At 37.2% G+C, this 15,165-nt stretch overlaps 1 protein-coding gene across 1 annotated transcript in view; it reads right to left on the minus strand.

Moving 5' to 3' along the window:
* The window catches only part of TMPRSS15 (transmembrane protease, serine 15), a 132,361-nt gene that overhangs the window by 107,082 nt on the left and 10,114 nt on the right, over positions 1-15,165 (minus strand). The window contains exon 2 of the mRNA XM_009327894.1: positions 8,940-9,090. Within this exon, the coding sequence (XP_009326169.1) occupies positions 8,940-9,090 (151 nt within the window). The remainder of the gene's footprint in view (positions 1-8,939; positions 9,091-15,165) is intronic.

Genomic DNA, 15,165 nt, shown 5'->3' on the forward strand with positions numbered 1-15,165 from the left:
GGCCTCCGACCACCACATCTCCCACCAGTCCTTCTCTGTTTGTAAACAGCAGGTGGAGTGAGCACCTCCCCGGTAGGCTCACTTACCAGCTGTGTCAGGAAGTTGTCTTCCACACACTCCAGGAACCTCCTAGACTGCTTCCTCTCTGCCGTGTTATACTTCCAGCAGATGTCTGGGAAGTTGAAGTCCCCCACGAGAACAAGGGCTAGCGATTGTGAGACTTCTGCCAGCCGCTTGTAGAATGCTTCATCCGCCTCTTCATCCTGGTTGGGTGGTCTATAACAGACTCCCAGCAGGATATCTGCCTTGTTGGCCTTCCCCCTCATCCTTACCCATAAACACTCAACCGTATTATCATCACAATCATTGAGCTCTAGACAATCGAAATACTCCCTAACATACAGGGCCACCCCACCGCCTCTCCTTCCTCGCCTGTCCCTTCTGAAGAGTCTATAGCCATCCATTGCAGCACTCCAATCGTGAGAGTCACCCCACCATGTTTCTGTGATGGCAACTAAGTCATATCTATCCTGCTGCACAATGGCTTCCAGCTCCATTCCAGCAGATCTACTGCTCTGACTGTTCTCACAATTGCTAGAGCCCTGGATGTCCCTCATGGCAGCAAATATTATGCAGTTATATATGCAGAGACAAACAAGAAGAGCAAAACACAAACCCAAAGCATTCAAAATAATTTCATTGCCATTAGTTCCAAACGCTCGATCAATCTGACTGACTCTGAACTTTCTATAGTTTAATAAAGATTGTATCGAGATGTTTTTAGACATTTACTTTTTTTTAACCAAGCAAAAATAATTTTGAAATTGTACAGTATTCATTCTCACCCCCAAAACCTTGTCCTTTTTTTATAGTATGAAAACTTCTTATTTACCAGACCCTGACTCAGAAGTGTCATTCATTTCTACCAAGGAACACCCCTACTGCAGTGCTTTGGAACCACTGTGAGAAGTTGCTGTTCATGCTTTGGTCTCCTGAATCTCTAGGAAACACCTAGAAATATTCATTAGGCAGACTGCATATAAGCAGCACTACGTCTGCTCAACTGTTTGGTCAAATAGGATAACACTCTCATGACGAAACCACTGAGCCATCATAATTATTTGTACATTTAGTTTAATTGCTTGACTAGCCTCAGATCCTCATCAGGAAATGAAAATAACTGAGTGTGGATAGCTAAAGTAATGGCATTTCAAGCCATGATCTTGCATGCCTAGCAACAGCCACTGCACTACAGTACAATGTGAAAGAGAAAAGGAGACCAGAGTCCGATCTGAAGCATTTAAACCTAGGACATCACTGCTAACAATGATTGTTAGTAGATGAAAGTCAATTACAGGCATAAGAAAAGAGTTAAGTGTCAGGCCGTCAAAATGGGCTATTCTATTTTTTGTATTATCCATGTAAAGATATACAATGTTCAGCACTGGTTTCCAATCAAACTGCAGTTAGTCAGGCACTCCTTTACCTGACTCTTGCAATTAGTTTACTTCTGAATCCTTTTATCCTTTCATACTCATTGAAGGAACAGGAAACAAAAGGGAACCGCCTTTTGGGGGGGAAAAAAAAAAAATATTGCCTGCTCTTTACAAGCAAAACTTGTCCCCAGTCACAAGTGCAGGCAATGTAGGCATTCTTAATTATGTTTTAGCATCATGTTTTCTACTTTTATTTTTTGTTACTTAACTTAAACCTCAACAGTGCTGTAAGGAGAAATATCTTTTGCAAACACTTTGAAAGACACTGCCAATGTAGCCTTAAAATGAGGAAAAAAAAAATCAGTTACCAAACCAGGAGCTTATCCAGAAATCTGGAAACACTCTTTGATGTATATTCATTATGAGAAATGAGAAGAGGGCAGGACAACAATATCAAAATGGTCTCAACAAGCCCTGGAAGCTTTACATTCAGATAGGAGCCAGAAAAATAAACCAGCTGCTCATTTTTTCTTCCTTTGCTAATTTGAGGAGGAGAATGGATTTTCTCTCAGGAGAAAACTCTCCATATGCAACTGGAGGCACTAACAGCGGCATAAAGTAGGCATAAAATTTGGGTCTGAACATAAGCCATCACTTCTCCCAGTGTTTTTGGGTTTTGTTGTTGTTGTTGTTGTTATTTTGTTTGTTTGTTTTGTCTTTAGGAGAAAATGGAAATTTGTCTTGTTTTCTGACCAAACCCAGCTTTATCCAGTTGAAACAGGAACAGCATTTTAATGAAAAATCCGGTTAAGTGGTGAGAATCCTGTCAAATGAAAATCCTTATTTTATACCATTGTACTGAGCATGCAACTATCCAAGGACTATGCCTATTACTACAATGGTCAAAGTATGGGGAAGAGAACTAGAGGGTAGAAAACAACTGAACAACAGAGGGCAAAGTTGCTATTCTTCAATTACGAGAGTTATCCTGACAGAATAATGTACTGAAAACTCATGGACATCAGAGTCAGGGATAATTTTGCAGAGCTTAGCCCATAATTTGCAAATACCTTGATAATTTCAGTCTAAAACTGTCTCTGGACTGCAGTCTGTTCAAGGTATCCCAAGAAGACACTGTGCAATGCAAAAGAGCCATTGAAGTTTTGTGGGTTTTTTTAAACACCTGAAAGTCTGATTTATTCCCACTACAAAAACAAAAATGAAAACACAGGACTTGCAAATAAACAAATATTTTAAATTAAGACAGATATTCCCACAGTATTACAAGCTAAAATAAGAAATAAATGAATTCTCACTCCACAATTACCCTAATTTTATCTCTGTGTCTATAAAGACAGGCTCTATTTATTTCCATGGATATTTAGCACTACTTGGAAATCATCATTTAATTACCACTACAAATCTTCAGCAAAATAAACAGTGAGGTGGTAGTCACAAACAACTCATAATCCACCCTGTTTTCATCTAAATTGAAAACTGCATTCTTCCGAATTTAAGCCTTGTCTCTCGAGTTTCACTTCTGTTTGAGCTGTCAAGGTATTTGCTCTTCTAATAGCTACATGATTGCAGTGGATAGACATGCCTTCTTTCTATTAATCTATATTTAAACATGCTAAAGTAATGGCAGGGACCTGACAAGGAAAGGATATTAAGATTTAAGGCTAATAATCAGATATAGCTTTTATTTCAAGCTTTATGCTGATTAAGGGAAATGTCTGAAAAAAAGTACATTACCTTTTGTTTGGCATATGAATCTGGCAACAGTGACAGTGGGACAACATAGTTTTTATTGCATTTGAGAGAAGTAATTGTCACTTTGCTTCTTTTTGATATTTTAAAATTTTTACTAGAGCATAGTCTAGTTTTTGCATAAAAGAATAAAAGACAATATAAAAGTTGTTCAAACTTTCTCAGTAGATACTGTTTCCTCAAGACCCATTACAGCCTGTGAGGTAAACAGATGACATATCTTTACATCTATTTACCTGTAAGAACTTTGGGTCATACATTTAAAAAAACTCCCTGTGATGATCTGCTTGTTGTAAAATACATATGTGCGAACAAAAGCTGAGGGGAAGTTTAAACAAGCTCTCACAGCCTCTTCTGCAACTCCAAAATATCTCATAAAGCTCAGAGGACAGGAAAGATCCTCTCCATCTTCTAACAGTTCCTCCAACAGGTAGGAGCCTCTTTATTTGTCGTCTTTTGGCTCCTTCTCCTGTTAACTTCACTCTCCCCTTTCCAGAGCGGCCCTTCCCTACAACCTCATAGGGTAGCATTTTTTCAGTTTGTAACATCAGCTAGCGAAGGTATGATCGCTTTCAACAAAAATCTGACAATCAAAGATTTTTTCTGAAATAATCTATTCTGTAAGAAATTGCCTATAAAAACACATGATTACTGAAATCTTAAAAAAAGTAAACATTTCTTACCTAATCAACTATTGTGGACATCAAGGTCTGCTTACAGTTTCAGCCTGTGAGTAGTTGACCTAGTACACCATCATGGTCTAAAGCTGGAAAGTCTTTCAGCCACCCTCAGTTGTTGCACGATCAGGCCCTTTACACACAATGTACAGTGTGTGCCGAGTCTCCTCATTGAGTTATTCTTTCGTACAGATCTCTGTGAATGTGCTCAGTTCTGGACATTTCAAACGTATGCTCTGTGGCTCAGAAAAAAGAAAAAAAAAAGGTGAGTATTTTTGGTTCTGCTTAGGGATAATCCAGTTTTCCCCTTTATTTCCCTAATTTCCCTGACCATGCAGGGGCCTTCCTTTATATTCTGCATTTCAGACAGACATTCAGGCTGCTTACAATCTTCTGCAAAACTGAGTCTCAATTTAAGAAGTTTCATTTTGATCGTTGAAAGAATTTAATCTGCCTGACGTTCAAGCTTGCTGTCTATTCAGAAGGAGTGGTAGATCACTGTGGTAACCAATACAGCTTTCCCTGTGCAGGCAGATGCCCACGAGAATGAAATGAGAGGCATCCAAGACATAAACCTCTTGAACTCACTTTTTAATAAGTTGTTCATTTTGGGGGTGGGAGACAGGCAGAGGCTCACATTAGTCATAAGGGAAATTAAAGTTTTACTGTCTTTAATGCTGTACAAGGCATTGTTAAGAAATTACTTGGAAGTTTCTTTACACTCCCTTTAAGGCTTATGCCATATGCCTAGGGAAGAAAGAAAAATGTCTTCCCTTTTGTCAGCAGATTTCTGGATGGGCTGGGAGGAAGCAAAACCAAACAGAAACAGTAAAGCATAAACTTGTTATTTAGCTAACAAAAAAAAGGCATCTAATGGGGCAGCATAGCTCATTCATTATTTTTATTGGCCTTGGAGTTGCTTAGATTTTTTCCTTTATGTATTTTCATAGAAATAGCTCCACTTGCCTTTCAGAGCACTAGCTGCTAATGTGCTTCCACCCCCTTCAGCCAGCCTTGAGATGAAATACCCAATAACACAGCTAAAATTTGTATCAGCAAGACAAAGGCTGCACAGTTCCCCAAATCTGGAGCATTTGACTCAGAATGCGAAGCTGAAAGTGAAGGAATTCACTAGTCCTAGTGGACAGAGAGAGGTATTTCTTAGGAGGACGTATAATTTACTTGCCTGTGGCATTTCTCTAGACTCTGTTCCTGAATAAGGGTTTTCCTGCCGAAAGCATGCTCCATTTTTATTTCTTTTCTCCAAGAGATCCTATGACTTTTACTATTTTCATTTACAATGGTAGTGCTGTCACTGTAGTGCCGTGTGAACCTCAGTATATTTAATCATAGCAGGCATTTATACTTAAGCTTTTATATCACATCGCTCTAGGCTCTCTTCTTTCGAGTATGTTTGCTCAGTTCTTGAGCTTTTATGAAGTTTCGACACCATTTAAATAAAATGATTGCACATATATGAATGAGAATCTTCAGTAACCCAAACTATGCTAGCCAACATCCTATCTCATAGTATCCCTACATCATATGATCCTCATCCATGCATATGAAGATGCATTAAGTCACGTGAACGCTGTAATTCAGAGTCAAAAAACCGACCTCAACAGGACAGGAAAAAATCTGTTCAACCAACAGATGCTGTAATGTTTTTCTTAGATTTCAGACAGAAAGATGCATGCACACTCTGTGGAGCTCATCTATTATAAATCCAGTGTTTCTAGACGTGCTCCACATGTGCAGTACAGTAGGTCTGCATGCACATTACGGAGACAACCAAAAATCTCAGAGGGATGTCAAGATGAACTGCACTGGAACTATCATACAGCTGGAAATCCCTAATCACCAAAGTCCTCCCATATACATGTTTCTGTCAGAAAGTAATTTGGGGGATATAGACAAATTGGAGGCCCATGACACCTATAAATTATAAATAGGGTTGTAATTAATATTACCTTGCACTGAATTCAAATATAAGCGTACTAAAACAGTGTAAGAGGTAACAGCATCTGAGTTTCGTATAAGCAATTTACCTAAGTATGTGAGCACTGAAGACACAAACAAGACAAGCATAGTTACATGTCAGAGACACCTAAGTTAAAAAAAAAAAAAGTTGTCAGAAAAAGGACAGGTTAAGCATAAGGGACTACAAATAGGCAGAACTTACTCCCAAATACACCAGAAGAATGACTAGCAAAGCCAAAAACAAGATAAGCAGTACAGGGAGGAAAGGAGACGCCACCTTTTTGGAAGGGGAATAATAGAATAAAAACATGAGGCAAAAGTAAGGAAATTCAGAGAAGAAAGGAGAGAAACTCACTTTGGTTTCAACTTCACTTAGCCAAGTTTTACAACAAAAGCAAATTTGAAAGGCCTTTCATGTTATCATAAAAAAAGTACTTAAGGTAAAGATTTTAACATGCACCAAAATCTGTTTGCAGATTCAACTCGAGCTGTTTTGCTTAATGATGGTGAGACATTTTGAAATTTCTTTTGAATTTGATTAATTACATTTTTCAAGAATTCCCCACCATTTTAATTGAGCTTTATATGCATTCTCTGACTTAACAGCCTGTACTATTCAAAATTTACTTAACTTTATAAATTAGAAAAAGCTGTATGTTGAAATAGGCAATGCAGAGATTTTCTAAGTAGCTGATAATATCCAGAAGGAAATGCAGGATGTCCCATTTAGAGATGTTATCATCATTACTGTTTGTTACATTCAGTACATCGGTGAATGGGCTGCTCCAGTCACTGTTGAATCCCATGGGTGCAATTTTATTTCATGACAGACTATATTTAAACACTTTGCGTAGTGATATGGCCTTACTTTAACATAAATTCAGTGTTTGCTATGCCAAACTAGACACAGGGTCTGCCTGTGGGGAAAATGTAAAATTGGCCTCTAAATCCATTGAACAGAAAACCAAGGAAATATAAACTCAGAGTGTGCCAAAATATTTTGTCCCTTGAAGGTAGTGAATGATTTATGCAAACCAATTTACTCTTTGTATTGCAGGCTTTACGCAAAGCCAGGGCTCACTAATGAGTTATCAGGAGAATGGGAGAACAAGCTAAATGGGGAACCCTTTTAGTGCTGTCAGTGGTAAATTACGTCTATCAGGATCACAATAAGAATACACAGAGTAGTCAGTATTAGGTTAATTACCCTTGTTGACTTGAAAGGTTGGAATTTAGCTGGAAATAAAATAAGGGAAGTCTCAATCATTTTTGTATTTCCAGGCAGCTATCACATATTTAAAGTACAGGATGCCTTTTCATGCCACTGGAAAAAGAGGAGCCAAAAGGAAGAGTAATATCACTGCCTATATTATCAGGGCATTTGATAATTATGCTCATGTTGAATATAAGGAACAGCATGGCAGGGGGAAGTTCCATCTGCAACGTTTCTTCAGTTTAATTTAGATTAGATTAGTAAAAGTAAATTCTTCTTAATACTTGGAAATATTTTCATTATCCTATCCCTCAAACTGAAGACTTACAAGTAGGGTCGTTCAAAAGTCACCTTTTGTTGCGCTGGCTGATCGTAGCATTTTTGGAAAGTAAAATCATTAGTAATCTTCTGGCAAAAAAAAAAAAGTCCAGGACTGATTTTCCCATATTAACCTTCCCATTAAATCCACGATTTGCATATGACGAAGACCCAAAGATCCAAGAAAAGATTTAGAAATATTCACTACATGGTAATTTTTTTTCTGGCATAGAAGTTCAGTCAGTGGTGGTATCTTTATTTTATTCAAGCTTATTGTGCATCTCTTACAGCACTAGCATAACCAAATAATCCTATGGTAGGAGTTTTAGTAAACTGTTAATGTAAATAAACAAGAGCCAATCCTCAGCTTTGAAATTTTATAATATAGTTTTTGCTCACTCCTGAGGCCTTTAATTACATTGCACAGCTGAGTCAGACCTGGCAGCCATCTTTTTGTTAAGCAGGGAATGTCTCAATCTGTTATGCCAAAGCCAGATGGCTACTTTTTGCAAGTGCTTTCCAGCTTGAAAGGGAAGAGTCAGGACTGTATGCCAATGATTCAGCACTTCAAATCCATGGGTTAGGGTCGGAGTTGTGCAAATGCACTAACATGGGCCTGGGGAACAGGATATGTTTCCCACAGCTCATTTGTTGCCTATAATTTAGGATACTCAGAGAGGATAATGGCTGGGGGATCATTAGGGTAAAATAAAACGATAATAATCTAACAAGCAACAGATCACTGCCTGAAAATATGTGAAGGAATGTTTGTGTACTGTGTGGGAAATAATCTTGTTTACAATCACACCACCACAAATTTAGTGTGTGTCAATGCAATGTTATATAAAATGCTACTTTAAAATTTTATCTTGCTTTCAGTGGTTGCTACCACATCAATTGCTAAAAGTTATGTGCATGCTTCAAGCTATTTTTTTCTTAAAACATCTGTGCATGTGTGATATCAGCAGTGACTTTGCTGCTAGTTCCAATCACCCTTGCATAAACTCTTGTAAAATATTTTCTCCACCCCCACAGAACCAAGAGTGAATTTTGCTGAAGCATTTAGTTGTCAGGAATGAACAGAAAATACATTTGGCAAGCCACAGAAAAGGTTCAAACCTCCGTGGAGCTTTCTGGGAATTTATTTTAAGTGGTGCCCAAAATGGAATTCAAAAAAGCTGCTTAGTATGTCCAATCCCTCATTTAATCTACATATGTTTGCACAATTATTGCTATACTTAAAAAAAAAAAACAAAAACAATGAAATACTGATGGTGGTCACTACTGACAGCTGGGGGTCAGAGAGTAAAAGGCTTTTAGAAGTCCTATTAAGAAGCAAAAAAGATGAATGTATAAATACTGCCAGGAAGTAACACATCACTGAACCACCACACCATGCTGACATCTTTGCAATGCAATTTCAGTTCAGCATTATACATACTTCTTTTACTGTTTACTTTTCTACAATGTAATAATTTATTAGATGTGATTTCAAGTGTAAATTTTCAGACGCAGTGAAGAAAATATCATATTGAACTACTTTACCTGCAGCACCACATCCTTTACACTGCGACAGAATCATAGTTGCAGCTATTGTGTGTATCTGCCATGCAGGAGCATTATCAGCTCTCTTGCTTTTGGCATAACCCAGGAGACTGGAGGAGTGTGAGCTTTCAATTAAAAACAGTGAACTCAGCTGAGAAGGATTAAAGATTTAGAAACCAGAGGTTATGGAAAGAAACATCACCCTTGTCATTCCAAATAACTAACTGATATAAAATTTAAAGGTATTAAAGAATTTTTTTTTCTTTTTTTGATGACGAACTCATTATTTTTTGATCTGTTAAACCATATCAGAAGCTATATCACACCAGGTTCAGTCCTGTAGTCTGTGCTAGCAGAGAAACCTCATTAAAGGAAGTCACTTCAAGAGTTGTTCTTTGGGAGGGAAGACATATTTTGGATAGCTCAAAAGTGATCAAACAGCAGACAGTGCAGTTGTCCAGATTAACCAATAAAACCTTTTCCTTAGCTGCAAGAAAGATGCTATAAAGACACTATGTCTTCAATCATTCCTCATTTGCCCTCATTTACTGTTATAATACTGAGCACAATCCAAACCAAAGAGAAATTTTAATGAGGCTGGAGCTGGATCCCCATTAATTAACTCCTACAAGAGAGAACTGAATCTGCAGAGAATAAATTGCACTTTCTCAAGTGAGAGCCTTATCCAAAACAGTTTTTCTTTTAAGAATGACAGACATTTGTGCTCTCAGAGAAATATAGTAGTCCTCACTAATGGACTGAAGCTTGTTTTGATTTTCGTCAACAGTGCAACACAAGGCTGTGTGGTACAGAGAGGAGGAAAGCTTAAAATACTGGCCTTGGGTCAAAGACTCATGTTCAGGGAGAAGGAAAGAGTTTTGATTGTCAGATTTCTGGTGTCATGGATAGCTATCATGATTTCTCAAAGCTTAGACATCAGAATAGCTTTATCCTTCACAGGATATTCAGTTAATATACAGCCCTCTGAGAACAACACTTTTACAACCATGGCAATGGATATTAATGCAATGTTCTGAGCGTGGCAATAGAATATCTTTAGGTTTTTATTCATTTATACAAGAGGTGAAGTGTGCTACAGAGCCCATCCAGCTACTAAAATCAGGACAGATTCTCGTCTGAACAGTCCTACACAACTGAAAGGCATGGTAACTCTATAAACAAACTCACAAAATATTTAAGAAAACAAAGTTGCAAGCACAGCGTGTAAGATTTCCTATTCGGAGGTTTACTTCAGCACTCTTCATTCTCCTTTATTCCATTAGAAGGGAACTGTATTGCAAATACCCTTGAGCATCTTGACAGTAAGTTTTTCCTCAGATTATTCATTAAAATGTATTAAATAATATTGACCAACAAAGAAAAGCTAGGCAAACCTCCAGAAATTTTGCCTCCCAGTGTACGTCCTCCAGTACAGGTGAAAAAAAAAATTTACAGTAGTCAGTTTATCAGATTCAGGATGCTAAGATTTCATCTTTTTCTTATCCTGTGGCTTTATATACATAGGCCACTAGAGCAGATTCCGTGGATCCTTTGAAATGAAACATCTTTTACATTGTTGCTTCTAGTTGTGACACTTTCCTAAAATATCTGCAGATCCATTTCAATTCGTATCCATTTCCATTCAATCACCAATTTAGAAAGTGAAAGAAATGGAACAATCTGAAGTATGGAAGTCAGCAAAAGTATGAAATGAAATAAATGGAAAATTTTTCAGGGTTTGAATTTTTCAGAAATTAGAAGCCAGGATCCTTAGTCTTTCTCCCATTGCAGATTACACAGGTGTACCTCAGATTAGCTACAATTTGATAACAGGAGGCACAGAATTTATCTTCAGTTAAATTCATTCATCAGGTATGATAACCTTATTATAAATACTGAAAATATCCAAATAAACTTAACCAATTACTTAAAATGTGTTTTGAATAAAACCAGTCTAGTTTATAGGATAATTTAAGTTCAGAACAATGAGATATGACCTTGGTATCACTCATTTTATACTTTTATAAAACATGGTAGCCCTTATCAGCTACAGTATCAAGGTCCAATTCCAACAATGATTATTTTATTCTAGTCTACCAAAACTTACTCAACTTTTGCATTTCTTGCATCACTGATGTATAAATTTACTTCCACAGAATGACTTTGCGCTTGCCAGTGCAGGGCCAAGTTTGTCCTGCACATTATTATTATTATCAAGTTAGCTAGCTCAAAACTCACAACAAATCAAAAGCAATTTCCTTTTCCAAGATAGAAAAATTGGCATGGCCCTTACCATTGGACTCGATGATCTTGGAGGTCTCTTCCAACCTTAACGATTCTATGATTCTATGATTTTATACTTTTATAAAACATGGTAGCCCTTATCAGCTACAGTATCAAGGTCCAATTCCAACAATGATTATTTTATTCTAGTCTACCAAAACTTACTCAACTTTTGCATTTCTTGCATCACTGATGTATAAATTTACTTCCACAGAATGACTTTGCGCTTGCCAGTGCAGGGCCAAGTTTGTCCTGCACATTATTATTATCAAGTTAGCTAGCTCAAAACTCACAACAAATCAAAAGCAATTTCCTTTTCCAAGATAGAAATATTGGCATGGCCCTTACCATCTTCTATCTACTTCTAATATCTACTAGAACAGTATAAGAAGGAGGTTCCTCTGTTCCTCTGATATGCTGAAGAAAGAAGGCATCTAAATCGGTAAAGCTCCACCTTAAAATGTTAAACTTAGCCAAGGCATTCTAGTGGACACCACCTCATTTTGCTACTTTTTTTAGTTGCCAACTCTCACACACTGTTGCCATGAATCTGATTTGCAGAGATAAAGGTCACATGATTCAGATTCCAGCTTTGTTATTTTAGAGATTCTTATTAAGGTTGCAAAAAGGATTTGAAAGTGTCATTTCTAGAATAATCAAAAGCAGATAATAAAAGATCTTCAAACGTATTTAAAATATTTCATTTGTCAATGATCCTTTTATTTCGCCAGTATATTTTAGGTATTTAAATTTACAAATACTGAAATTTTAAGCTCTTCAAACCATGCCACCTATCTTGTTCTATTTCAATAGTGCTTTTCACAGCGGTGTTCTAATTTTAGTCAAGGCTTCCAGACATTTCATTTAGTAATTGAAAAAAGTTCTGCCTAAAATCAGGGCCACTCTTTCTTACAAAAAAAAAAGTGTAAATGGCCTTTTCAATCTAGCATATCCTTAAATTGTGTTTATCCATAGCTGACTCAAAGCTAGATGTATTCAAAAAGATTAAAGGCATATTTTATTGTTGTTGATCTACTTTAAAGCAAACAGATTTTTTTTCAGTATCCTTACAATGTTTATACAAGCATTGAAATGTTCATAAGCAATCACTCAGTTATGTTCACCAACCAAGTTTTCTACATTTTCCTTTTTTTTTTTAATCAATGCTCTCTAAAATTATTCATTAATATTAAAAATGAAAAAAGTAACACAATTATGCCAGGGATGTGATTGGCTTCTATTCAAAGCTATTTAGCAATAATTAGGGCACCAAGACAGCTGTTAACATTGGAAAAGGATAGTTGCAGTTATTATTAATTCAATAAAAGTTGATTGATAGAAATGAGCTCTTGGTCTCAAATGTATTTGGGAAAAAGAACCTCGTGCAAACATAGAAGCTAATACTATAGTAACTGTAGCTAACTATAAGTGTGACTCAAGTATGATTTTTTCCTCTGATTCTTAATAGTTCAGGTGTTTCCAGTGTTACACCGAAGTAGGTAAGAAGTAGTGCTTCAGAGTGATAACAAAACCACAGCAAAACTGTGATAATTGAAAAAACAAGCTTTTTGTTTACAAGAGTGCAATTGCACTCACAGATAATGATTTCTGTTTATTCCATAATGAATATTACTTGAAAATTACAAGCTGAAAGAACTAAGAAGTACTTAAGGCTTTCATGCTTATCAGCACAACAGTATGTCAGATAAGTGCCCCCAATTTTCTTGCTTCCACTTGTCTCACTTTCCAGCCTGGTCTTCCTGGAAAATTAGCAACCAATACCCTTAGTTATCCAACTTCTACAGCTGCCTGCCTGGCATTTCAGAGTTGCTAATATGGGTCAAAAACTAAAACTCTGAAAGTAGCAAACTCAAGGAGAAATTTATCTAGTGTGTACTGTATATCTTATTTAAACTTAAACCCACCTTTTTTGTAGCAGTAAAAAGCAAAAAAGTTCAAGAAATCCTTATGGACAGACACGAGCCCAGAAGTTAATTGATAAAGGTTGTCATCTAATCCTCTTTATATTAAAAACATAACATGAAGAAATTAGCATTGATTTAAGAAAACTTGCCAAAGCTTGTATGAAGTCCATCTTCTGACCAAGAGCAAAGAAAAGAAACTCTTTAATCCTTTTTGAATCAACACTGTTGACTGTTAAATAGGCAAGTTATGTTTAGTCCATATTTGTCCCTTTATTTATATTAAGGTTACCTATGTATCACCATTATAAAGTAAACCAGATGTAGTGGTGCAAGCTTGCCTCCCCCCTCTCCTCCCTCCCAAAACGTTACTCTTCCTTCTCCTCTATTCCCTCGCCTCAGATTCACATTCCCTGGGCTACTCCTCAGGCACTACTGGCTCTTGTCCAAACCATGTGGTGAGCCCCATCAGGGAACTGGTCTGCCCCAAACTAACAGCAACTGCTTCCATTTTCCCTGGCTCATCTCCATGAACAGACCTATTGCTAATGCCACAAGCATCAGAACTGGAGCACACGTGCTCCTGACACCTGCGCTTTCCATGTTCATACAGAGTTACATAGTGCATGGGTATTCATGCAAACAAAATAAAATGGCCTTGAACACGCTGAAAGTTATCTTATGGCTACAATTCCAGCAATTACTCAGAGGAGGTGTCTTGTTGCACTTATAGTCAAAGTATAGGAACTGTCAAAGAAAACAGCTGGTCAAAACAACACTAAAAAGACAAAGATTGATAGTGGTGAAGGTTATCATTGTATTGATTATTGTATTTTGAACAGGTATTTAACATCCAAAGAGCTTTGCAACCTTGGAAACCTGATGAAATACGGGATATAAACATTGAGTGGTGCTTGTATCAAAGATTTTATATAGTTACTGATGAAATGTCTCACTTTTATACCATCAGTGTTGAACTGTTGGCAGATAGGTAGTATTAGGGGAGTTTATTCTGGAGAGGCAGGAGTCTTTCCTATCTCTTTTTATTCTAAGCAAGAGATTGCTAACCCGTCTTTAAACAGCTTCATCCTCTTCTTTATTCCTTTTGAGGAGAATCAAATACACTGCTTTCCACTGACATTGAAAAGTATTCAAGGAGAAGGACAGTAAAAGTCTATTTTACCTTCATGAAAAAGGAGCTCTTCAGTTACAACACTATTTAAAAACTTTGTAAAGTCCCTTTACATTCTCAGGGAAGTCCCAGATCGAAATAATGTCACAAGGGGAGCGAAGATCGAACATAGCGATAGTTTAATATCTGCTATGTCCTCTGCTGGGCGAATGTAGGCTGCCCTGGCAAGAGAATGGAATTTTATGATCTAGTAATGGGCCTTTTTCATCTTTAATTACTACCTCACAGGGGCACTGTGAAGATTATTTAGTTAATGTTTGCACAGCTCTCTGACCATGTAAAGTACTGTTAAAGTGCTAAGCATTACTATTATCATCCAATTATATAATCAATCCAAATCTGAGTAGCACTAAAGTAAGTTCCAGTTCCAATTATGCTAATGAAACTGCAAAGGGACTGCACATCCAGAAGTTCCTACAATATCCAGTCCTGCTGCAGTACCTTTGAGAGTCCTCATTACAGTGACTTTCCCCAGCATCCATTAAACACATATTTACTTGGGGCCTGACTGTGAACTTCAGGTATATGTGCCTGTATGGGAAAACTGCTGACTTGTAGAGCACTGAAAGACAGATGGTGAATACTGAGATGCTAGACATATATTTACACTGGGGTCCGCAATACCAAGGCATATATTCAAAATGAACACAGAGTCCAGGTTAATTAATCTCTTGTTTAGACTGGTAAAGCCCTCACCCAAGACTCAGGAGAGCCTTGGGAACGGCTTGCCTCTATTTTGGAATGTAAACAGTATTTAGGTGACAGACAAGGGGTTATGAAGCTTTCCCATCTGCCTTTCACTGTTAGCTGTGGAAGTTAAGCGGGAAAA

Source organism: Pygoscelis adeliae, unplaced genomic scaffold (assembly GCF_000699105.1).
Source record: "Pygoscelis adeliae isolate BGI_AS28 unplaced genomic scaffold, ASM69910v1 Scaffold14, whole genome shotgun sequence".
NCBI classification, from domain to species: Eukaryota; Metazoa; Chordata; class Aves; order Sphenisciformes; family Spheniscidae; genus Pygoscelis; species Pygoscelis adeliae.